Source organism: Mustela nigripes, chromosome 16 (assembly GCF_022355385.1).
Source record: "Mustela nigripes isolate SB6536 chromosome 16, MUSNIG.SB6536, whole genome shotgun sequence".
In the NCBI taxonomy this organism is placed as follows: Eukaryota; Metazoa; Chordata; class Mammalia; order Carnivora; family Mustelidae; genus Mustela; species Mustela nigripes.
In genome coordinates, this window is record NC_081572.1 from 23,216,022 (window position 1) to 23,239,170 (window position 23,149).

The 23,149-nt window shown below is 53.2% G+C and overlaps 2 protein-coding genes and 1 long non-coding RNA gene across 8 annotated transcripts in view; 1 reads left to right on the plus strand and 2 right to left on the minus strand.

Annotated features, from left to right (window-relative positions):
- Nucleotides 1–5,196, minus strand: part of LOC132003990 (uncharacterized) — a 31,309-nt gene extending 26,113 nt beyond the window's left edge. For 5 of the 6 annotated variants that reach the window (XR_009400391.1, XR_009400392.1, XR_009400387.1 and 2 more), the window contains exon 1: nt 5,062–5,196. This is a non-coding gene — a long non-coding RNA (uncharacterized LOC132003990). Of the gene's footprint in view, nt 1–4,136; nt 4,384–5,061 lie in introns of all 6 variants that reach the window. The other variant, XR_009400389.1, reaches the window with a different exon arrangement.
- A 65-nt stretch (nt 5,197–5,261) lies between these two features.
- PNPO (pyridoxamine 5'-phosphate oxidase) lies at nt 5,262–12,249 on the plus strand. Its single transcript, XM_059379997.1, has 7 exons — nt 5,262–5,523; nt 6,394–6,518; nt 8,151–8,250; nt 9,070–9,123; nt 9,334–9,462; nt 9,763–9,833; nt 10,076–12,249. Exons 1-7 carry the CDS (start codon nt 5,359–5,361, stop codon nt 10,242–10,244), a joined length of 813 nt encoding a protein of 270 aa, XP_059235980.1. The 5' UTR covers nt 5,262–5,358; the 3' UTR covers nt 10,245–12,249.
- A 2,074-nt stretch (nt 12,250–14,323) lies between these two features.
- On the minus strand, nt 14,324–21,997 carry PRR15L (proline rich 15 like). The gene is made up of 4 exons (XM_059378557.1): nt 21,875–21,997; nt 18,897–19,147; nt 16,157–16,196; nt 14,324–15,515 (listed from the first exon to the last, which is right to left on the minus strand). Exons 1-4 carry the CDS (start codon nt 21,995–21,997, stop codon nt 15,183–15,185), a joined length of 747 nt encoding a protein of 248 aa, XP_059234540.1. The 3' UTR covers nt 14,324–15,182.
- Nucleotides 21,998–23,149: the final 1,152 nt, after the last annotated feature.

A 23,149-nucleotide genomic window follows, 5' to 3' on the forward strand; every position in this document is an offset into this window, starting at 1 on the left:
GGGGCAAGGGGGGCTGTTGACGGTATCCTGCAGCCCTGGCTCACCCCAGGCCAGAGGTGTCCCCAGGACACCTGGTAGACCCTGGTTGAAAATCTGGGAGCAGGCCACCCCCCAGCAGCTCAAGAGTGGGGGCCATCCTGCCCAATACCGTCCTCTGCCCCCTTCCCTCTTCAGGGTCGTCTGCCCCAAGGCCACCCCTCACCACTCCCTCTTGTCTGCTCAGTGATGCTCAGCCCTGTGGCTTTTTTTTTTTTTTTTTAAGATTTTATTTATTTATTTGTCAGAGAGAGAGAGAGAAAACAGGTAGGCAGAGTCAGAGGGAGAAGCAGGCTCCCCACCAAGCAAGGAGCCCGGTGTGGGACTCGATCCCAGCACGCTGGGATCATGACCTGAGCCAAAGGCAGCCGCTCAACTGACTAAGTCACCCAGGCGTCCCAGCACTGTCGCTCTTTGACTGCAGATACTAGGATTTCAAGCCTGGAAGGAAAGGGGGCCAGGTCCCTCCTTTCTCAGATCCTCCCTCCTGGAGGCCATTCCAGGCAAAACACCTTTAAAAAACAAACAAACTACTAAGGCAGCAAAGAGAGCTCAGGCTTCTTTCAAACTCCTCAGTCCGTCTTTACAATCACCTTCCCAGAGCCCTTTGAGGCCCCACACTTAAGTCTGACCAGGAGCCACACGCAGCCCCTCAGGTCCCTGGACGCAGTAGGCGCCCGTGGTTGATGGAGTGTGTCTGAGGTCTACGCGGCTGGGGGATTCCAGGGACCCTCACGCAGTGATTCACTGCCTTGGGAGACCTCTTGTGACCTGACCAAGGTCTTTGGGGCTGGGATAAAGTCACGAGAGGGCCTGCAGTCCTGCTGGGAAAGGTGGCAGGCAGCTGGATTTCCTAGTGGAAGAGGGGAAGAGGGAGAGGAAGGGGCGGGACGTGAGCCTGGGAAAATGGCCTACAGAATGGGCTGGCTGAAAAGAAAGCAAAGCACGGTGGGTCAGGACCTAGAATCAGGGCTTGAATCAGGGGAGTCAAACATCGTCTCTCATCACAGGCACCGGTGAGAGGAAAGGCGAAGTGACCAGGAGTCAGGCCAAAAGCCAGGACCGACCAGGATTTCTCAAAGGAAGCCTAAGGAGCCGCCAGGTCATATTCCGTGGGTCCTGCCTAGGAACCTACCATCAGGCCCCCCCTCCCTCCGCCTGTGGCCCCAGTTACCGACGCAGCCAGGGCTGGGACTGGACTGATGCCCTAATGCCTCACTCAGCCTTGGAAAGCGTTACATCCCTCCAGCCCACGGAAACACTCAGCTCAGCCCCCACCGGGCCCCCAAGGCCCACTCACCTTGCCTGGCACCCAGGTACAGAGAAGCTTAACGAAGGCAGTTTATGCATAAACATTATAGAATAGCGTTTCCTGGCAGGGATTTTGAGAAGGAGCCAGAGACGGTGAGGGATGTGGTCCCTCCCAGGAAGACGCTTCTAATGAGGGCTGGGGCGGAAAACGAACGGAAGGATGCATCTGGGAAGTGATCCCTGAGCACACCCAGGGCTTGTGAGAGGGGCTGACCACACAACCACAAGCAGGCCACTCAGGGAAGGGTCTGCCTCCTCTAGATCCCCCTGCAAGCCTCCGAGGACCCGGCTCCCTTTGGGGCCCCCCAACAAACATACTACTCGGGGCTGAGGTGGCTGCTGGCAGAGCACCAAGAACCCCGCTTCTGTGTGTCCTGAGTGCACCCCAAGGCTGGGCTCAAGAATGCCTGAGCCTCGGGCCCCCAGCACACCGCTCTGACCTGCCGTTGGCCCCCTGGAAGGTTGCATTTCACTGGCATCACTGCCATCTTCCAGGGCCTCGTCCCTCCCTGCCCCTCATCCTCCCTAGTTCTCCCAGGCCCTCTTATCAGGCATTCTGATCCTCCCCCATGGCTTCGGGTGCCACCTCGGGAGCTCGCGACGCCCAACCCTGTCTCATCAGCCTAGACCTCTCCCCTAAGCTCCAGACCCAATGATCAAACATGACCAAACAGGCGTGTCCCATAAACCCTCACACTCAGCAGGTCTGATCGGCCTTCCTCTTTCCCCCAAACCTCCTCCTCCAACATGCCCCACTTCAACAAACAGTCCAAGCCATGGCGCCTCAGCTTATCCCCATGAGTGATAGCCTCGCCTGGGGCCCCATCCCAGACTCCTGCACCAGGCTCCCGGCTCCCAGCTTCTGCAATGTCACTCGATGTCTCTGTGTCCCTGCCTTTCCCTCCCTGACCCCCCAGCCACTCGGTCACCAGAGCCGGGTCCCCGGACACAGTCACTAAGATCCAAGTGAAATACAGGATTCACCCAAACAATTAGACAAAAAGGTGACTTAAGAACATAAAGGCAAAAACATGGGAAGAAGACAGGTGAGGCACAGTCCCCAACCCCACAACACAGCCCTTTTGTTTCATACTGAGAAACCAGGGTGACTTTTCTATAAGATGCATTACCACTCATTTTCTATATACTTAAGACTCTCTCAAGAAAAGATTAATAATTTTACAAAGTTGAGGGAGGGAGGAGGGTGGCAAAGTGTTTAAGAAAAAGCAGGAACAATAAAACATTCATATCTCCCACCCAGACAAAACCCCTACTGGGGTTTCAGCGGTAGCAGTAAGGCCGTCCCCTCTCTCTTTCGAGCTGTGGGACTGCGTTGTGATCCAGACACCAAATCCCACTAGGCGGAAAAGCACAACACAAGCCTACTTATTATTTTCAAGGCAGAAGGGAAAAATCTAGAAAGGCAACAAACGACAAACTTCCTTGCTAATCGTGGAGGATGGGAGAGGCTATTGGAATCTAGTACTTTTTCTGTCCATCTGGTCTTAAAAAAATAGAAATTAGATACTCTGGTTTGACAACAGCAAGAAAGATTTAAAAAAAAAAAAAAAAAAGCCAGAATTGTTGTCTAAAAGCCTGGCCCTTTCCCTCTGTCGGATCACCAGCCCTGCCTGTTAGTCGAGCCTGCTGCCCACCTCATTATCTTGCTCTAGGAGAGCCCGGCTGTTTGTTCCACATTTCCAACACACCGTGCCTTTATTCACACTGTTCCCTCTTCCTGGCATGGCCGTCCCATTGTCCGTCTGGCAAACACTTACTCCATAAGACAAATCAAATGTCTCCTTCCTTTATGAAGGCTTCCTGTCTGACTCCTGGAGACACCTTTTCTCTCTGCTCCCCTTTTCCTCACAGAAGTATCTGTTTAAGTACCTGTCACTCACCAGCCTTCAGATCTGCTTCCCCTGTAGACTACAAACCCCTTGTGGGCAGGAAGCATGTCGCCTTCTTAATCTTAGTATTCTCAGACCTAGCTCCAGTGCCCAGTAAAAGAAGAAGAAAAAAAAGAAGGAGGAGGAGTAGTAGTAGTCGTCGTCGTCGTCGTCGTCGTCTTTAACAGGGACGCCTGGGTGGTTGAAGTGTCTGCCTTCAGCTCAGGTCATGATCCCAGAATCCTGGGATCGAGTCCCACATCAGGCTCCCTGCTCAGCATGGAGCCTGCTTTTCCCTCTGCCTGCTGCTCCCCTTGCTTGTGCTCTCTCTCTATAACAAATAAATAAAATCCTAAAAAAAAAAAAAAAGTCTTTAACAAACGTCTATGGAATGAATAAATACCTAACTGAGCGCTTGGCTTTTAAGCGATTTAAACTATTCAAATAATCTTAGTCTGGTGCCCTAGTCTCCCGAGTCCAGGGTAGCATAGCCCAGGAGTGCTAAGAGTGTGGCCCCATGTACAAATCATCTGTATTGAAGGGCACTAATCACGCTTACACAGGTCCAAGTGCAGGGGTTTGGGAGGAGCCAAGAACAGCAGTGCTCCCCTGTGGAAAGACAAAGTCAATCCAGTCAAGCCTCTCAGTCATGTAGATGGAGGAAAACGATGCCGCAAAAAAAATTCCAACCAGTGGAGAATCCACAGATCAACATCATTAAGTCTTGATACATGTATTATTTCATTGTAGCAAATTGGTCCTCCAGATTCCATTTGGCTCAAGCTACATCGATATAATAAAAGATGATAGGTATCTAATGTAGGGCTTTATGAAGCCTTTATGAAGCCTTTATGAAGCTAATAATGCAAAGACCTGGGAAGGGCAGGACGTTCCCCTTACCTGACACAGTCCCCGGGCGCCTGCCTAGATGGTTCTTGCGGCTCCCCTTCCTGATGTTGGTAGAAACCGGGACTACAGAGAGGACTTGACCCAAGGCTGCCCCAGCCAGGCCTAAGCCGGAATGGGCACTGGTAGATTTTCCATGTCTCAGCCCTTTGTCCACAGGCTGGAAGTGGCTCTGCACAGCCACCTGCTCCCCTGGCCCTCAGCTATGGCTGGCATTACCTAGGAGCTAGACTCCAACTACCTAGGAAGGACAAAACGTGAAGAAGGGGGGAACCCGGCTAAGATGAGAGAAGCCCGGGAGAGGTGGGGCAACCTTTCCATCTACCAGAACACTGGCTAGTGTGAACTCCGCTGCACCAGGAAAGGAGCAATCATGAGCAAAGGGAACAGCATGCTCTGACCCGGGGTTAAAGAAATGAGGCAGAGAGAGGGAGTTCAGAGCTGGACAAGGAAGATGGCTCTGGTCTGGGATGGCTTGATCTCAAATTTCCCTTTTCCCCTTTCCACTCAGCAGGCTTTCTTCCCACCCCACAGTCTCTTCCTGACCCTGCTGCATCTCCCCCCCCCTCCACTCCACAGAACCACCCCCCCATGCCCTCACGCAAATACACAGCCCCTATTCCTGTGTGATCCATAACTCACTTCAACCTCTCCCACTCTCCAGCCCCAATTTCTTCCCCCAACCAGACTGCCCCTCCTTCTATGTCTCCCCATCACCGTGCCTCAGAGCCTGGCCCCTAATTCCGTTTTCCATTTGTCCTTTCCCGGCCCACCGGCTTCTCCCCCCAGGGGGCTACTTCCTGCACTAGGCTCTCCTCCAGGCACCTGCTAGGGGCCAGCCACTTAACATTGACCACTCCCCTCAAGCCCCCAGAGACTCATTCCCCGCCCCCCGCCTGGGCGGCTGCAGTCCCTATACCTTTAACAAACCTCCACGTGCGCGTTAACGGCGGTGACAGCATTTCCTTGTCTCTCTGCTCCCGCCCCCGGAGGCGCCGCCCATTGGCCGCTGGTTTCCTCTATTCTCGCTCTAATTGGCCTCGCTCCCAGAAAACTCCAACCAATGGCCTCTCCGCGCCTGTCTCCCTCCTCCGACCCCGAGCTCCCATTGGCTCCAAGGACTTAGGATCTGTTAGCAGGGGAATTCTTCCGTCCCCCGGGTAAACTCCCGGGCTGAGAAATTGGTTCCGAATCCAACGGAACCCAACGCTGGGCGATGGCGGGTCACGTGGCTGGCGGCCTCATGACGTGCGGATTGCGAGGCGTCACCGTGACGTTCGGGCGACCTGCCGAGTGGCCCCGCTACCTCCACCACTTGTACGGTGGCGGTGTCAGCATGGACCTGGGCCCGATGCGCAAGAGTTACCGCGGGGACCGAGAGGTGCGACCACCGGGGCAAGACCTCCCGCAGGGCGGGGGAGGAGCCCCACGGGGTGGGATTGGGGTCACCCCCGTAGGAGAAGGGGGTTCCAAGACAACCGGGGTGGGGGAAGGGGCTCTGGGGAACAAGGATGAAGAGAGGCTGCGGGTTGCGGCGGGTGAGAACGCGAGCTCTGGAGAGGCCGCGGGGTGGGATCCTGCCGCTCACGGTGCGTCACTAACAACCCCTCTGGGCCTCAGTTTCCTCACCTGGGAAGTGAGTACCGAACTCGCAGCGATGTTGTGGACTTTGATATTTGCAACGTGCTTGGAACAGTGATAATCAGCTTCTAAATATTTGATAAGTAACACATGGGGGAGGGGTACTGACTCACGGACGGAGGGGAGGAGAGAGCGCCTAGATCTCACTGCCGTCAGTCAGTACCTTTCCTTCCCTTTTGGAGAAGTTATTTTCCTTTTCCCTCCTTGGCGGAGAAACCAACTGTTTTAGAATTGAGGCCCGGAGCTGCAGTTTTTAAAATCTAGTTGCGTGTGAGCATTTCCAGAAATAGTTGTTAAACATGCAGTTTTTCACCGAACCTCAGACCTACGGAGAATTTGTGGGGGTGGAGCCCAGGAATATGGCTTTTTTCTTTTATGCTCCCGAGGTGATAGGTTTGACGCTCTTGACATGAAACTCTGACTCATCCATCACTGCTGTGGGACCTGGCCAGTTACGCCACGTTTTTTATGCCTCTGTCCTCACCTGTAAAATGGAGCTAGCAGAACCTATTTCCTGGGTACTGTTTTTTGTTATGAACAGTGCCTGGAACAGTACCACATACACAGTAAGCGTTATAAGTGTTCATTAAATAAAACTCTCCTTTCCCAGGCATTTGAGGAAACTCAGCTGACGTCCCTGGACCCCATGAAGCAGTTTGCTGCCTGGTTTGAGGAGGCCGTTCAGTGTCCTGACATAGGGGAAGCCAATGCCATGTGTCTGGCTACCTGCACCAGGTGGGCATAGCCGTGGGCCCGTCTGTGGGTGGGTACAGGTGAAGTAAGAAACTAGGAAGCTCTCAACTTGGTGGAATGCAAATTTATGGTTATAGCTGTGTTACTAAGATGCTCTGTGACCTCAGGCAAGTTACTTGTCCTCTCTGGGCCTCTGTGTCCTTATCTGTAAACCAAAGATCAGACTTTACTTAATTCCATTTCAGTAATAAAAATGTAGTCCCTCGGGCACCTGGGTGGCTCAGAGGGTTAGGCCTCTGCCTTCGGCTCAGGTCGTGGTCTCAGGGTTCTGGGATCGAGCCCCACATCAGGCTCTCTGCTCAGCAAGGGACTTGCTCTCTCTGTCTCTCTGTCTCTCTCTGTCTCTCTGTCTCTCTCTCTCTGTCTACTTGTGATCTCTCTCTTGGAGTCAAATAAATAAAATCTTAAAAAAAAAAAATGTAGTCCCTCATTCATCTCTGCCCCTGATGCTCTCACCTCCAACACCCATGTCTCCCATCTCCCCGTTTACCCAATTCCCATCTGTCCTTTAAAAGCTGCATCTCCTGGAACTTCTCCATAAAGCTCTCTACCTCTCCTGAAATCTAGCGTAGTGCTTGGTTGTATTATGTATTTGACAATCAGTCATATAACCTTGAGACACCTCTTAGATTAGCCTGTTATTCAACTCTTGTCCCCACTCATTAAAGTATAAGGTCTTGGGGCGCCTGGGTGGCTCATTGGGGTAAGCATCTGACTCTTGGTTTCAGCTCAAGTCATGATCTCAGGGTTCTGGGATTGAGCCACCAGGGTTGCTGCTCAGTGGGGAGTCTGCTTCTCCCTTTCCCTCTGCTCCTCCCCAACCCCCCAGCTCATACTCTCTGTCTCTCTCAAATAAATAAAATCTTTTTAAAAAAGTGTAAGGCCTTGAAGTCAGGGCTCTGGTACTGTGCCCCAGGATATTCCCTAGAGTCTGAGTAGAGATCCTAATGTAACTGCCCTTTCTGTGATTGCTAAGCCCTGGCTGGTTGTGTTGGTGTTGGTCACTGCCCCAAGAGCCTTGTTAACCTGCTAGGTACTAAAATACCACTGAATGGTAGGTGTAACCAGCAGAGATTTATTTCCTCACAGCTCTGGGAACTAGAAGTCCAAGATCAAGGTGCTGTCAGGATGGGTTCCTTGTGAGGCCTCTCTTTCTGGCTTGTAGATGGCCACCTTTTTGCTGTGTCCTCGCATGGCCTTTCCATGGTACATGCAGGGGATGGGAGGGAGGAAGGGAGGGAGAAGGAGAGAGAGAGAGAGAGATCTTTCTGGACACCAGGCCTATTGGATTAGAGTCTTACCTTTATGACGTCATTTAATCTTAATTATCTCTCTAAAAGCTCAGTCTCCAAATAGACCCACTTTGGGGGCTTCAGCATAGAATTTTAGGGAGACACAGTTCAGTCCATGACAAGTCCCAGGCAGCAATGTCCTGCCCGTACCTCTAGGACAGATCCTCAGGGTGGGGGTGGGATGGCCATGGGTAGCTGGCACCCCCTGACAGTGCGGAATAAGAGGGCACAGGCATGGGGAGCGCAGGGGAGCACCTGGGGAGAGGGGTGGTAGCAAGCACAATGACATGGGCTCTGACCACACACTCTGGTCTTTGCCCAGAGACGGAAAACCCTCTGCCCGCATGGTGCTGCTGAAGGGCTTTGGCAAGGATGGCTTCCGCTTCTTCACTAACTTCGAGAGTCGGAAGGGAAAAGAGCTGGTGAGGGGCCCGCAGGGGCCAGCCCTGGCTTCCTTCATCACCCTCCAGTGCCACCCCTGCCGCATTGCACTTGCTGGCTGTGCTCAGGCGCCATGCTGCTTGCGGGCCTTGGCACTTGCCCTTCTCTCTGCCGTGGAGGAGTGCTCTCTCTGACCACCCCATCTCTGTCATCTGCTTCCCTAAGTAGCTCCTGTCCCTTTGGCTCTCAGCTCCCGTGTAACCTCCTTGGGAAAGTCCTCGATCCCCGTGCCACATCAGCTGTTCACCCTCGTGGAAACTTGTGACTTCATTTGCTGCCTTGTTTTCCATTGATAACTGTACCTTTGTTCGGTTATGTGATTGAGATTTGTCTCCTCCACGAAACACCCAGGAAGCTCTGTGGGGGCAGAGGCTGCATTCAATGTACGCCTGGTGTCCCCTCTGTGCCTCTCCTGGTGTTAAGTCCAGAGTTGATCCTTTGTGTGCATTCGACTCATGAATCCAAAGGACTCCCCAAGCCCGTGGTGGCCGTAGATGCATTTCTGCGGACTTGCACATCTATGGATGAGAGAAATGGCAGAGCCTCAGTCTGGAGTCCATCTGGCTCAGGTTCTCAGTGCGGCTCTAGCACTTCCTGTGTGAGCTTGGGCAGGTTCCTTAACCTGAGTCTGTCTCTACCCCTGGAAAAGTAGGCCTACCTTTGAGGGTTTAGATGAGATGTGACAGTGAATGCCTGCCCCGTGGGTCTGCACATTACAGGTTTCCTGCCTCCTTTCTGCATGGTGGAGGTGTTCTCCCTGCTGTTCGGATGGTCGACTGTGAGTTCTCTTTCATTTCCAGGACTCCAATCCCTTTGCTTCCCTTGTCTTCTACTGGGAGCCCCTCAACCGTCAGGTGAGTGAACATTCCCGAGACAACCTAGGGCTCGCTACGGAGGAGCTCAGTGGAGGGCACCAGGCCAGGCAGACCTCCTGTCTCTCTTAATGAGCTGGCCTAGTTGGGGCCAGCAGTGGTGGGGCAGTGGCGAAGGGAAGAAAGAGACCTGTGTTGGTGGGGAGGGCAGATAGCGAAGAATGCCATCTAGCCAGGGCCGTCCCTGAGCAGGTGCGTGTGGAGGGCTCCGTGAAGAAGCTGCCTGAAGAGGAGGCTGAGTGCTACTTCCACTCCCGCCCTAAGAGCAGCCAAATCGGGGCTGTGGTCAGTAACCAGAGTTCTGTGATCCCCGATCGGGAGGTGAGTTGGGTTCTTCCTTGGTTCTCTGGGTGGCAGGGGCCTTAGCTCATCCCCCAGCGGCTGTCCACTACAAGTGCCAGGGCCCGCCCTCTCCAGCAAAATGAAGGGGTGGTCTCCTTGGGGGGTGGGGGAAATGGACTTCCTTTCTGACCCTCTGGTTGGACTATGCTCTAAGAGGAGAGAGGCCAGCCTCTCTTGCTCACCTGCATCCCCTGGGTCACGGCACGTGCTTAGTATACGGTTAGTAAGTGAATTTACTGACTCAGTCCAGGCCTTCCTGTGTTTCCTTCCCCTGGACAGTATCTGAGAAAGAAGAATGAGGAACTGGAGCAGCTCTACCAAGCACAAGAGGTGCCAAAGCCAAAGTACTGGTGAGTGATAGCTGGTGGGCGTCCAGACGGGGGCACAGAACCTTCATGTGTACTCAAAACTGCTCTATCTGTGGCATTACAGACCTACTCCCCGCCTCCCCACCACCCAAACATCATCAGATTCATCCTTCCAACTTCCATCAGGGGGCCCTGGGATGGGCTGGGATGGGGACGCCGGGGGTGGGGGCGGTGTCCTGCTGGAAAATTGCACAGAGCACCAAACCCACTGCTTCTCCTTGAAGGGGTGGCTACATCCTGTACCCGCAAGTGATGGAGTTCTGGCAGGGCCAAACCAACCGTCTGCATGACCGGATCCTCTTCCGGCGGGGCCTGCCGACAAGAGACTCCCCTTTGGGGCCCATGACCCACCGTGGGGAGGAAGACTGGCTGTATGAGAGGCTTGCACCCTGATTCGAAGTCTGCTGGCGCCTGCTGGAGCTGGCACCGGGTGCTAAGAGAGGGTGTGGGATGGTGGGCGTGACCTTCTAGACTCAACCCATTTCCCTCCCCCACTCCTTATATTTAAAACTCTTCAGAGTTCAAGCTCCAAATTCTGTATCTTTAGTTGGCTCCCAAGTAGGTAGGTAGTCTAGTGTAGCATAAACAGTGGCAGAAAAAAATCCCATAATTATTTTCTTGACCTTGAATATGATTTATTGGAATAGCTCCCTCTAGAGGTAGTAGTTGGTGTGGTTCCCTTTTCCAGGGACCTGGGGCGGGTCCCTGCTGCCCTGTTAGGGTGTGACTGGGTCATACCGCCAGGAGCAGACTGGTTCCAGCCTAAGCACCCAAGGCAGTGTAGCCAATCTGGTTTTTTTTTTTTCTTGTCAACAATTTGAAATTTGACAGGGAGAGACCCAGAGCGTGAGAGGCATTTTAGCAAGTCCTTAATGGCAGCCAAGAAGCAACAGTTTCCAGCCACTTCTGTTGTCATTCCCTGAGTGACCCTTGGAACCCCCCTCCCCACGTGTGGGCTGTGTTAACCCCTCCTGCCTCAAAACACCCATTATCCCTTTGTTTGTTTGTTTCGTTTTGTTTTGTTTTCTTAAAAGGAAGTTTTTGGATTAAACTAGCCAGAATCAAAGTTTAAAGAAACTTCAGTAACTTACTAATAGGATATTTTTATAGCCCTGTTCCCTACTGATAACTGCTTCCCCTTATCTGAAGCACAACAACATGGAAAAGAGATTAAATGTATTCTCTGGAGCTCCAGAGGACCCAGAGGTGGGAGTTGGACGGATGTGGGTTTCCTCTCAGTTGGGGGAGAGACTTGAGACAACCATGATCCAGTAATCGGGAGTGGGCTACCTAGTTAGGTAGCAAGTGTCTCTAGACGTATTCGATCCCAGGGAGTCAGGAGTTTTATAGAAGGGCTTCATGACTTGTACCTACGAGCCAGGCAGATTTCAGTCAAGCTTTACTTTCCATGTTCGTTTCTGAGAACAACATACGTGTGTGTGTCTGTGTGTGTGTGTGTGTGTGTGTGTACATACACAGATGTCTGTTTCATTTTCCAGGTATAGAATTGTTACAGAGCTATGTTTCGGTACTCACGGATCCCCTTCAACTGCCCCCCTCCTCTGGGGGGGATGACTCCTAGACACGGGTTTCTATCCCTGCTGAAATTACCCAGAAGTGTTCATCACATATAGTTTCACTGGTCTGAGTGAGGTCTGAACTTTCAGGAACGTAAAAGCTCCCCCAGAGACTTCTGTGCAGCCAAAAGTTGAGCCCCCCCCCCCGAGTTGAGATCCTCGCTACTCCGTGTGGTCCACGGACCAGCAGCACCACCACTTAAGAGCCCACCCTCAGCCCACCCATGAATCCTGTCCTGCATTTAATAAGCACCCCCCCCCCCGGTGACCAGTTGCAGTGTCCCCCACCTCCACAAACAAATGACCTCCTACCCTCACCATGGGATTCCTCATCAGGCCTGGATTGAGGCCTGCGCTGAACTGTGTTTGCACACTTCTTGAGCACAAGTCTGGTGACCAAGGACAACTTGAACGAATGGCCTCCAGGCTGTGGAGGGGAGCCAGGCTGGGTAAATGTTTGCTGTGACTAAGCCAGAATCTGAGAACTGTTATTTTACGCGTTGGCATGGAACTCACCAGCTCTGTAAACTGTTTCATTCCTCTGTGTGGGCGTGTGCGCTGCTTCGGTGCCGGACATTCATGGGCTCCTCCCAGGGGGCCCCTGTTGGGGGTTGATCCCCCTCTTAAGCCTGAGTGTGGGAAGGCACGATGCTAACCCTATGGCCACCAAAGGAGATGGTGCTGGGGTGCCCTTCTCTGCCTTGTCCCATTACTAGGAGCTCTGTATCCCCCAACCGGCTCTCTGAGCCTGGGTTCAGCTGTTCCCTCCTGTTCTTTGACAATCACTGTGCCAAATCTGTAATAAAACTTCGTCAGCCGTGTGTGATATTAATGTTCAACCTGGCCCAGCCGCATGCTCGCATCCCCCACCAGCCTAGGAAGGAGGGAGTTGGGGGCTTAAGGGCCCCCCTCCCCCCTCAACTCCACCTCTCCATAGTGGTTGGATGGCCAGCAGGGGGAGCCCACCGCCCAGGGCTGACCTCTGGGGGCAGTGCAGGCCAGTTGGAGCCCGCCCCTCCTGCCTTCCCCTTCCCCCTGTTGGGTCGTGTCCCAGTGAAACTGTGGTCGATAACCCATAGCCTCTCACAGCTCCTGCCCATATTTGTACTCTCGGTTCCTCCTCCTCTGGCCTTGTGGAAGTTTGCAGCTGCCTCCCTCTGCCTCCCTGGCCAGCCAGATTTCCCTTTGGCTTTTAGCACACACCCACCCCCTGCCCCCCAGCTTAGGGGTAACTGGGGTTTCCATGGAAGGTTCCTGCGGACATCAGAGACTGGAGCAGGATCTCACGCACCAGGGGTAATGGCCATGTGGTGCCAGTATCGGATAGAAGCCGGGTCAGGGGGCCCAGGGCCCAGGCTCATCCCCAAACCCCCCTCCCTCAAGCAATCTCAGGATGGGCAGAAGTGATCTGGTGTCTCAAAGGACACTCAGCCTCTGGGCTGGTTAGCTTTCCCCTACTGGTGCCAGAATCAGGATTCTAAGCCCCAGGCCATTACCCTCTGCCACCCTACCTCCCCTTCTGCAGAAGGTGACTGGACTCCTTTCTTTGCTCTGAGTCTCAGTTTCCCATCCCCCTGAGCAGAGGCAGATCAAACATGGAGGGGGCCGTGGGCCGCAGTGATGGGCACACACCAGCTCGGGCTTCAGTCCCGCCTCCACCAAGGCAAGCAAGTGCCTTCACTTCTCCACCTCAACTAACTCAGCTGGAAAATGGGGATAATGACAGCACCTGTCTCCAGGTGATGAGGGGACTGACCGAGGAACCTCATGGAGTACTTGCCACAGGGCCTGGTCCACTATAAACTCTGTAAACACTGGCTATTCACAGTGGACAGGACTAGAGTAGGGGGAAGTCGGGTCCTCCATGGGACACTTCACAGACTGGGTAATTGGAAGGATCCTAAAAGTTCTACGAAGTGGGAGGGATAGGGAAAGAGGCCTGGGGAACGGCATTTTACCTGAACCAGCCCACCTTCCCTCCCTCCAGCTCCTGGTGTCACTCATCCTCACAGTTCCCCCTTGCCTGGGTGAGGCCACCCAACAAAGGCCCCCTTGTATGGTTCTGTTTGTTTTGGTAATAAATTTCCTGAGCAACACTCCCTGGGGTGGAGTGGCCTGACAGCCCGCAAGGAACTGACCTGGAAGCTGCATGACCACATTATTTAGTGGCCACCTTGGTTTCTCCCTGTTCCCACCAAGAGCTCCAGAGAGGTGTCCAATTTTTTCTAGCTCCCAGCTCCTGGGGCCTGAGAAAGATCTGGATCTAACAGCACAGGGAGCACACTCTTTCCTCTTCCTTAACCAGACGCTGTGGGCTATGGTGGAGCTCCTTAATAAAGGAAGAAGGAGGACACCCATATTAACTGAGCACCTACTATAGGACTACTTAGGGGGCATTTAATATTGACCATTCCCCCAAAAAAGATATGATTACAGGAGAGAAACCTGAGGTTTAGAGAGCATCTTTTAAAAAAGTATTCCCCAAATCACCCAGCAACTAAACAGTGGAATGAGAATTTGAGTCCTGACCCTAAACCAAACCCCTGCAACTGTGGGGTCAGTCACCAAAGGTCTCCTCTACTCTCTTGAAGTCCCTGATGTTCTCTCTGTTGATCACTTAGCTGAAACTAGCCCCTACCCTTGCTATATTTTCATACTGAGGACCCCTTTATTTTTAATTAAAAAAGATCTTATTTTTAAGTATTCTATAGACCCAACATGAGGCTCGAACTTAAAACCCCCAGACCAAGAGTCACGTACTCTGTCGACTGATCCAGCCAGGCGTCCCCTGGAGACCCTTCTTGATGCTTGAAAGGAACGCTAAGCACTTCACTTAAATGCAGGGAGGAAAGGCATGAGAAACAGTCCTCAGGAAATGTAAGACAAAAGCATAAATAGGTTCTCTGCTTTTGCAGCATTGTTTATTACAAAGAGAGAAACCTACAATTATTTTTTTAAACAAAATTCAAGGCTCCAGGACTCATCTCTGCGGCTTGTCCTTCTTAAATACCAGTAGGAGGGGAGAAGAGAGCTGGCGGTTTTTAGGTCCTATCAGAGCCTCCCTAGCCGCTCCCTGAATTTGGACCCATGAGCCAGTGCACTATCCCTTTGAGGATGTGTTCAGGAAACTGTGGGGCCCTCACCTCGTCTTCTGCAGCAAACCCCCCCCCCCCCCAGAGTGCCAGTGTCCTCCTCTCCTTGCACACATAGGGGAAAAGTTCCAGAAGTTTCCCTCATGTGGGAGGAGGTAAGCTCAAATTCAGGGTCTCCGCCTCCTCCAGCTCCAAGAAACCACCCCATCATGTGGCTTCTGGAAAAGTCATGCTTAGAATTGGTCCAGGGAACAGCTGTGGGTAGAGAAAATAAAGGGAGCCGCAATCGAAACTCACCCTTGACCCTGTGCCACTGGAGGAGGAGAAGTCTGTCCGCCCCCTCTCTCCGCCCCTCGCCATGCCCACCTCCCTGCCGGCACTGCCACGGCTCTGAGGAGGGCTGTCCTTCTGCGTAGGACTTCTCATCCTTGGACTGGAGTGCCTTTGTATGTGCTGGGGACGTGGGACGACCTTGGGAGAACCCAGACCTTCCAGAAAGCTGGGGCACATAAATACAAACCTAAAACCAGACCCTGCCTGCCAGCAGGCATCAAGGGCCCCACGGAGTCAGCTGTGGCCAAGGAGGCCAGCGTGGCCAGCTCCTGTCGCAGGTCCGGCTGACAGCAGGAGAAGGGAGGTATTAGGGTCCTCCTGGGCCTCCTTCATTGTCCTTTGCCATCCCTGTCATCAAAGAGGTTAGGGTTTTCTGCCAACGTGGCCCGAACTTTCTTCTTCTCCTTGAAGCGGCCGGAATTGGAGACTTTGACGTGCTTGCCTTTTGTATTCTTGTCCACGATCTTCTCCAGGCGGGTGTTATAGTTGCCATTGGGGTCCCCCCCCTCAGGCCGAGGGGGCTCGGCGCTGCCCTCCGTTGGAGCATAGGTGTCGGGGATCTCATACAGCACCTTCGGAGCAGATTTCTTTTTCCGGAGGAAGGTCAGCTTCCACCAGCCGACTTCGGTCATGGCCGTCCCCGGAGCCGAAGGTGGGGCTTTCTGCAGGAACACGGTGGGACAGTGAAAGGGGTCAGTGGGGAGAAGGGAGGTGCCTTGGAGCAGCCGTCTCTAGCTCCTAATCATGGGCTGTTTTAAGAGTCCAGGCCTGAGGGAGGGGAGCCTGGGTGGCTCAGTGGGTTAAAGCCTCTGCCTTCGGCTCGGGTCATGATCCCAGGGTCCTGGGATAGAGCCCGCTTCCTTCTCTCTCTGCCTGCCTCTCTGCCTACTTGTGATCTTTGTCAAATAAATAAATAAAATCTTAAAAAAAAAAAAAGAAGTCCAGGCCTGAAAGGATTGAAGGTGGAGCCCAACGAACCCAGGGTTCAGATAAGCTCTACGATACCAGAAGAGAGAGGGGTCTGGGGAATGGGTAGCAGGCATTGGATGGACAGAAACACCCCATGCATTCTGATTAGAATTCATTACAAAATATATATATAATGATTTGGAGAGTAATTTGGACTTCACAGTGGGGACCAACAGGAGTGGAGTCCTTGTGGGTTTTTTTTCCTAAGTGGGAGGAGCCTCAGGGCAGGGTTGGGGGTTGGGGAGAGGAGTCCTGGGACTGCACCAGCCTTGTGACCTCTAGCAAGGTACTTCTCTGGACCTCAGGGTCCTCACCTGTCCCTTCCAGCACTAACCTTTAGCTCTAAGGTGAATCCCCGCCCTCTGCAGCGTGCTCTGCAAAATAATACAGGTAACGGTAATAATCACTGAGGGACAACTCCTTTCCCCACCCAGCTTCCATGAGCACAGGAGTGTGCAGGAGAGCTGAAAATTGGAGGGAGGTTTTTGGGGTCACAAGTGCCCGTGAGATATACTTATCACAGGCCGACTCTTCACAAGGAACCCAGCGGGGATAGGGCTTGGGGGCTGACATCCAGCTTCTCCACTGAAAAGCCATGTGCCCTGCCATGAAGTGGCCTGACACGGAGGTGGCCTCATCTTTTACTCATTTCCACAAAGTTGCTGTCTGAGCTAGTGGGAGTTTTGGGAGACACGGCTGCCTGGACATGGTTGCCAGGGGGTGCGTTTAAGACGGAGGAAGAAGACGGCAGACTGGAGGAGTTCCAAGCAGCGGAAGGGCAGGCAGAGGGATGAGAAATCAAGGCATCTCTGGGCCTGGAGAGGGTGGTGGGCTGATTCTCAGGAACCTGCATGCGGCAGAGAAGGGTCCTGGGGTGGAGCAGTAGCCACCATACTCCAGAAAGCTAGATGGTCAGGTGAGCCGAGCACAGATGAATCAATCACCTCCTTTTAGAAACCAATGGTCTTAACCACATTTTCTGAGAAGACCAGAAAGAAATATGACAAATGATGAACAGTGGTTTTCTTTATGGAGAAGGGATAGAGGCTATTTTCTCCCGGTTTATTTCTGATTTCTAGATATTCCATAATAAGCGTGGTTTTTGTTTTGTTTTGTTTTGTTTTTAAGAGGGAGAGCAAATCAAATTTGGGGGAAAATGGAAACAAGATGCTGACCTAGGCTTGGAATGGGTTGAATGCCTGCCTCCGTGGGCCCCTTGTTGCGATTGTCCCCTTTCCTCCCATATACTCAGCCCCATGCCCAGAGCGCATGCCTGATGGACTCCTTCCTGTCTCTTCATCCGGGAAGCAGATCCTACATTGCTCTGTCCCTCTGGCTGAGTTCAAGTAGCAGGAGAAGCCCAGGGGAGATCTCGTGCAGCTCCCACTTAGAAAGTGAAGGAGGGGTGAGAGTGGCCAGGTAAACATTTCCAGGGCACCCCGGGGAGGCGAGCACATGAAGGGGACGGCCTGAGAGGTTTGCTTTGGCAGCTTGCCTCACCCGGGCTTAGCACAACCTTGCACAGAACTTGGTGTTCCAGAATGGGTTTCTGGAAGGAGTTGGGGGGGTGGCACTTGCTTGGCCTGGTCTGGGGCAGGGCCCATGACCCCACCACCGCCCATCCGAGGTTGGATGGGAGGAACTCAGGGAGTGGAGGACCCTGCTGGTAAGCCAGGCAGTAACATCTGACTGCCCACCCCCTTGGGGGGCAGCGCTTTTGCCCCTGCAGCTAAAACACACCTACTCTAGCAGTTCCTGCCAGTCGGCTCCCATGGGGCTCAACTCTCTCTCTCGTTGGAATGAAGCAAGTGACAGATCATCGGGAACTTAGCAATAAACCTTGGAGAAACCGGAATAGCCCTCAGACCCTGCCCTGGGGTTTCAACCACCGCACAAAGGCATCTCTTGGCCTTGAACTCTGGTCTAAGATGCCTTTTGCGGTCCCTTCTGCCCGAGAGGACAGACAAGCACTGGTAAGAAAGTATCTGCCCCTTTTCAGCAGGACTGACAATGGAAGTCTGAACAGAACAGATCAATTGGAGGACCATTCTTTGTTTTACAAAATAACCAAACCATAAGATCCTTTTCAGGAGTGAGCCACCCCAAAGCAGTATAACATCTGATTTGCTTTACAAAAAAAAGTGCTGTGATATCAAAAGCTATGGAAAGTTAGAAAGAGCAATACAGCTACTGAGGCATGGCCGTGCTGATTCACAGGCCAGAGGGGGCTGGGGGCTGGAGGTGTACTTGGGATCTCAAGCGGATCAGCATTTAGTGACGTGTGGTGGCGCCCCCCCCCCCCCCCCCCCCGCCCTCAGCCTGCACGCAGGCTGGCCAAGCTGAGGGCTGGGCCATTGCCCTGGGGCCCTGCAATCCAGGGGATGATAGGAATCAGCCCAGAGGGTGCTAGCTACACTTCTGCTGTTTGCAAGGCTTCAGAGCCCACAGACGGCCTGCGGGATAGACTGCCCCCCTCCCCTAGGACCCCCAGCCCTCTGGTATGCATGTGGCCAGCCCAGGAAAGGCCCCACTGCCCTGACTGAGTTCTGTGAACTGCTCTAAGGACCTTGCTCAGACTGGCCCAGGCCCCTTCGGAGCTGGAACGAGTTAACCATTGACTGTGGGAGGTGGAGGGGTGGAGGGGAGTTGAGGAGGCACTTGGGGCTTTAAGACCACACCCAGAAACACCCCTCCCCCCATATCCCTCCACAGGGGCCCTGATGGCACTTCTCCATTCTGGATAAGACTGGGGTACCCTGGAGAAGAACAGGGAGATCCCCACCAGATAGCCAGAAACACCCTCCAGGCTGGAGGCTAGGCTCCTGCTTAGCAAGCGTTAACGGAGAACAGCTCAGGACTGAAACTTTCCCAGAAAGAGCTCTGCTGGAGGCCTGGAATGACTCCAAGAGCCAGTGGGATGAGTCTGACTTCTGCCTGCCCACCTAGGTAAAGATGGGAGCCAGCCTGCCTGGGTTTTCCTTCCCAGTTAGGCTTGTCAGCCACGGAGGCAGAACTGGGTGCCCTGACTGTGCTCTGTGCCTTGGTTTCCCCACCCGCTCTCCCTCTGCCTGTACCTGTAATCCTGACTGCTCCGGGCTGGAGGTGAAACCTTCCTTAGAGAAGGAGCTGAGTGTGGCAGCTGCCCGGGCGGGAGGCTGGGAGAGGTAGGGGTGCCTCCAGGGTTCCACGCCAGAAAAGGCTCCGGCGAGAAGATCTGGGTGGGAGCAGCTGTGCGGCAGGTGCCAGAGAAACAGGTGCAGCGGCGGGTACCTGCCCCACTGCGGCTCCAGGAGTCAAGGTGAACCTGAAACCCAGCCCCTCCCGGCTAAGTAAACAGAAGCAGAGGCCGGATCTGGCTGATGAATATTCATTACCCCAGAAATCCAATCCCAGTGCCCCTGCACCCACCCAGAAGCCAGGGTCCTCCGGGGATCACCTCGGCAGGAAAAGGAAACCCCAAGGGAAGTCTGGGGCAGGAGAAACAAGGGAGCCTCTCTCCTCTTTCCCCATTCTCATGGGCCTGGCTGCACCCCACCCCCCAACCGTAGCCAAGGTCACCCTCACCCCTTTCATGCCTCCAAGAAGCTCAGACCCTCTGCAGCACGGACAGTGCCTGGATGTTGCCCCAGGCACAACCTGGAAAGGGTTAAGCGCCGCTGCTCCCTTTGGCCAGGCGGGACAGGACAGGGTACACCCCAGCTCCTTTGAACTCCCGAGTCGAAACCAGTCCCTGGTTAAACTGGTTGGCAGACCGGTTCCCAAGCTGTCTGCTCCACCCCAAAGCTCAATGCTCCTCTGGCGGGCACAGGGTGGGGGGCTGTGGTTCCCTCCTGACCTGAAGGGCCCCTTCTCAAGATGGGGGGTGGGGTGGTCACTGCCCCTGCCTCACCAGCATCTTCAGACCCAACCACCCTCGAACATGGACAGAGGGGCATGGGGGCATTTGTATTTGTGAGGTGGCGAGAGAGGGTAAGGTAAGAATGCAGAGTGTGTGCACACACCCTCCTGATCACTGACCACCAGCCAGGGCTGCCTTTGCAGCTCACTCTGTGCCTACATCCCTGGAGATTGGGGAAATCTGCTGCACGGTCAGGGGCCCTGTAGCTGCCTGTCCTGGGGATGCCCAGCTTCGATGCTCAATCCACCTGCCCAGCTACCTTACTCCAAGGACTGAGTAGGTATATGCCAGGCTCTGAGCGGGGCACTGGGTGGAGGAAAGGCAGATGATTCCCCGTTTCCTTGGGCTCCTCATCCCCTCAATCAACTCCCAAACTAACCAACTCTCAAACCTGCCCTACTATTTCCAACCCTGCTTCTACTCGGTTCAGCTTTGCATGGCTTTGTGAGTTTGTACTCCCCTCCTTCCGAAACAGCCCCCCTGCCTTGAGTCCTTCAAGGCCCCCTCCCCCATGGCCCACAGTGGAACCCCTGGGGCCTGGCCCTCTTAGGATGGGCATCTCCCACCCCTCATGAATAGTCCTTTTCTCTGCCTACCTTCCGGGCACAGAACCTGCCCAGGAGGGTAAGATGAAGAGTGCATGCTGCGCCCTTGGTCAGAAATAGCGTCCTGGGTAAACTAAGATAAACTCCTATTCATCCCTCAAGACCCAAATTGATTACAATGCCTCTTATGCCACCAGGAATTGTTTTGGTCCTACAGAATTTGCTCATTTGCTTCTATTTAACATGATATTCACCAGAATTAATTATATATGTGTATGTGCACACATATATACGTATATAGTATTGTAATGATCTAGTCATATATTTGGCTCTGTTAGAGAATTTTAGCTCCTTGAGCCAAGAATTATCTACCACTGATATAATAGGAATTTGACTCAAGCTTTACAACACAACACAAATGAGAAATAGAAGTCCTGTCTTTACCCTAAGAAATTTTTTTAAGAGTTTTTTTTTTTAAGATTTTTAAAAATTTATTTGACAGAGAGAGAGATCACAAGTAGGCAGAGAAGCAGGCAGAGAGAGAGAGGGAGAAGCAGGTTCCCCACGGAGCAGAGAGCCCCATGCGGGGCTCAATCCCAGCACCCTGAAATCATGACCTGAGCCGAAGGCAGAGGCTTAACCCACTGAGCCACCCAGGTGCCCCAAGAGGTTGTTTTTTTTTAAGATTTTATTTATTTATTTGACAGAGAGAACGAGATCATAAGCAGGCAGAGCAGCAGGCAGAGAGAGGGGAAAACAGGCTCCCTGCTGAGCAGAGAGCCCAATGCGGAGCTTGATTCCAGGACTCTGAGATTATGACCTAAGCTGAAGGCAAAGGCTTAACCCACTGAGCCACCCAGGCACCCCACACTAAGAAATTCTTAATCTAGCCTGTTACCCATGTCCCACTCTTCGCACCAACCTTCCTGGAGGTCAGGTGAGAGAAAACCCATTTATTTGACCTGTGATTTCAGCTACGGCAGCCTTGCTGCTCACGCTCATCTTCTTGGGGGTTTATGTGAATTGCGGATATGATTTTGCAAGGTCCTCCTGCCTCCAGTACGAAGCATGCACAGCTGGAGCTCCTGGCTGGCTCAGTCAGTGGAACATGCAACTCTTCATCTCGGGGTTGTGGGCTGGAGTCCCACACTGGATGTGAAGATTATTTAAAAAAAAAAAATCTTAAAATAAATAAATAAGTATACGTGGTCGTCCCAGGAAGGTGCCCACAGATTTCTAGATCTTCCACTTTCTCTGAAAGCCTCATCTCTTTGAGAGCGGATGCCCAGTTAGAAGACACCGGAAGAGGTTAAACATTCATCCCAGCCTTATTCACGGTTTATAGCCTTATCTCACACTCCCTGTGAGACTAGAGGGATGGTGGGATGGGCCCCAGACTGGGGTCCAGTATCCAAGGGTCACAGCCCCAATTCCATGTGTACTAGAAGGGCTCCTACTAGAGGCAGTCATTCCCTTTCCCCTTGACCCCCAAATCTGGGCCTTTCTGCTGCTGGGGACCTAGAGGGGCCAGAATCCTGTTCTTCCACCTCCACCCTGGAGAAGGCATCCCAGTGCAAACTGCAGTGGGCAGGACTCGGTGGATACCCACCTGTGGCCTGCCACTGGAGAAGGCCACCGGAAACAGGTGCGGGATGTAGAGGCTCGGGACCACCCCCGCTGAGGGGGACCAGTCTAGGAAGTCCCGCCCAACCTTGGCCTTCCGCAGATTCATTTCTCGGAAGAGCGGTGTTGGGAGGAGAGTGTGAGATAAGGCTATAAACTGTGAATGTCTTTTAAGCAGGCCGCTTTATTGCTTTATAATTTTGTTAACGTTTAAATGCACCTCCTTTGGGGCGCCTGGGTGGCTCGGTCAGTTGAGCGGCCGACTTCTGATTTCAGCTCAGATCGTGGTCTCGGGGTGGTGGGATCCGGCCCCGGGTTGGACTCCACACTCGGCGCAGGGTCTGCTTGAGATTCTCTCTCCTTCCCTCTCCTCCTGCCCTCCCCTTCCCCTGGCGTGCCCTCATGTGCACATGCTCTCTCTAAAATAAATAGATAAAATCTTTAAAAATAAATAAATAAATGCACCTCCCTAAAACTAGGCTCAAGCATGATATTTCACGTGCAAACATGCAATGTGCCTGTCTTCAGAAAGCTGTCCTCGTTGAGTGAAGCAAGTAAAATACACCTAGGGGGCCCCCAAGGGCCTTGGTGCCCTACTGTGGCGTGGGAACACAGGGCCCCATTGGATTACAGTTTCGAGCAGTTCAGGGGGGCTGGTTCTGGGTCCTGAGCTGTCGAAGAAGGGATGCAGAAAAGAGCTGGGGAAGGTGCAGCCCTCCCCCCAGACCGAGTGACCCCGGGCCCCACTCATTACTAACTGCCTGTCTGCACACGCCACATCTCTTATTCCTTCCTTTACAAGGACCCATTAAAGCACCTGGCGTTCAGTGTCGGGTATCCTACAGGTGCTGGCGTTGTGGGCATGCGCACACCGGTGCTCCCTGCCTGCAAGGTCCTCGCGGACTAGACACGGAGACAGACTGAAGAAAAACTACCCAGGAGCCACACTACAAACACCAAGAGGCCCAGCCAAGGCTGCTGAGTTTCCGGGGTCTCAGCCCAGCAGGCAGATACACACACACACACACACACACACACACACACACACCAGTCAGTATGGTTGTGAGCAAACACACGGAAACACAGACCATAAAGTAATAACCGATGTTGGATAAAAGAAATGGATTATTTGAATGTCAAGGGTAAGTAAGCCTTTTTATGGCTATTGTAGGACAATAAGTAATGGGTGTTTTTGCCCAGAGTGAGGGCTGGTGAGAAAGAACTTTGGAATGGAACAGGGACTATGGTTGGGGGTGGGGGA

Bases quoted from the DNA above. Each gene is read 5' to 3' on its own strand.
- PNPO (XM_059379997.1), top strand. From the start codon at position 5,359: ATGGCGGGTCACGTGGCTGGCGGCCTCATGACGTGCGGATTGCGAGGC. The intron at 8,251-9,069 runs GTGAGGGGCCCG...TTTCATTTCCAG, and splicing joins GTCGGAAGGGAAAAGAGCTG to GACTCCAATCCCTTTGCTTC. The intron at 9,834-10,075 runs GTGAGTGATAGC...TTCTCCTTGAAG, and splicing joins GTGCCAAAGCCAAAGTACTG to GGGTGGCTACATCCTGTACC.
- PRR15L (XM_059378557.1), bottom strand. From the start codon at position 21,997: ATGAATCTGCGGAAGGCCAAGGTTGGGCGGGACTTCCTAGACTGGTCC. The intron at 19,148-21,874 runs GTGGGTATCCAC...CTGTTTACTTAG, and splicing joins TCTCCAGTGGCAGGCCACAG to CCGGGAGGGGCTGGGTTTCA. The intron at 15,516-16,156 runs GTTAGTGCTGGA...GTGTTCCTGCAG, and splicing joins GATTCACCTTAGAGCTAAAG to AAAGCCCCACCTTCGGCTCC.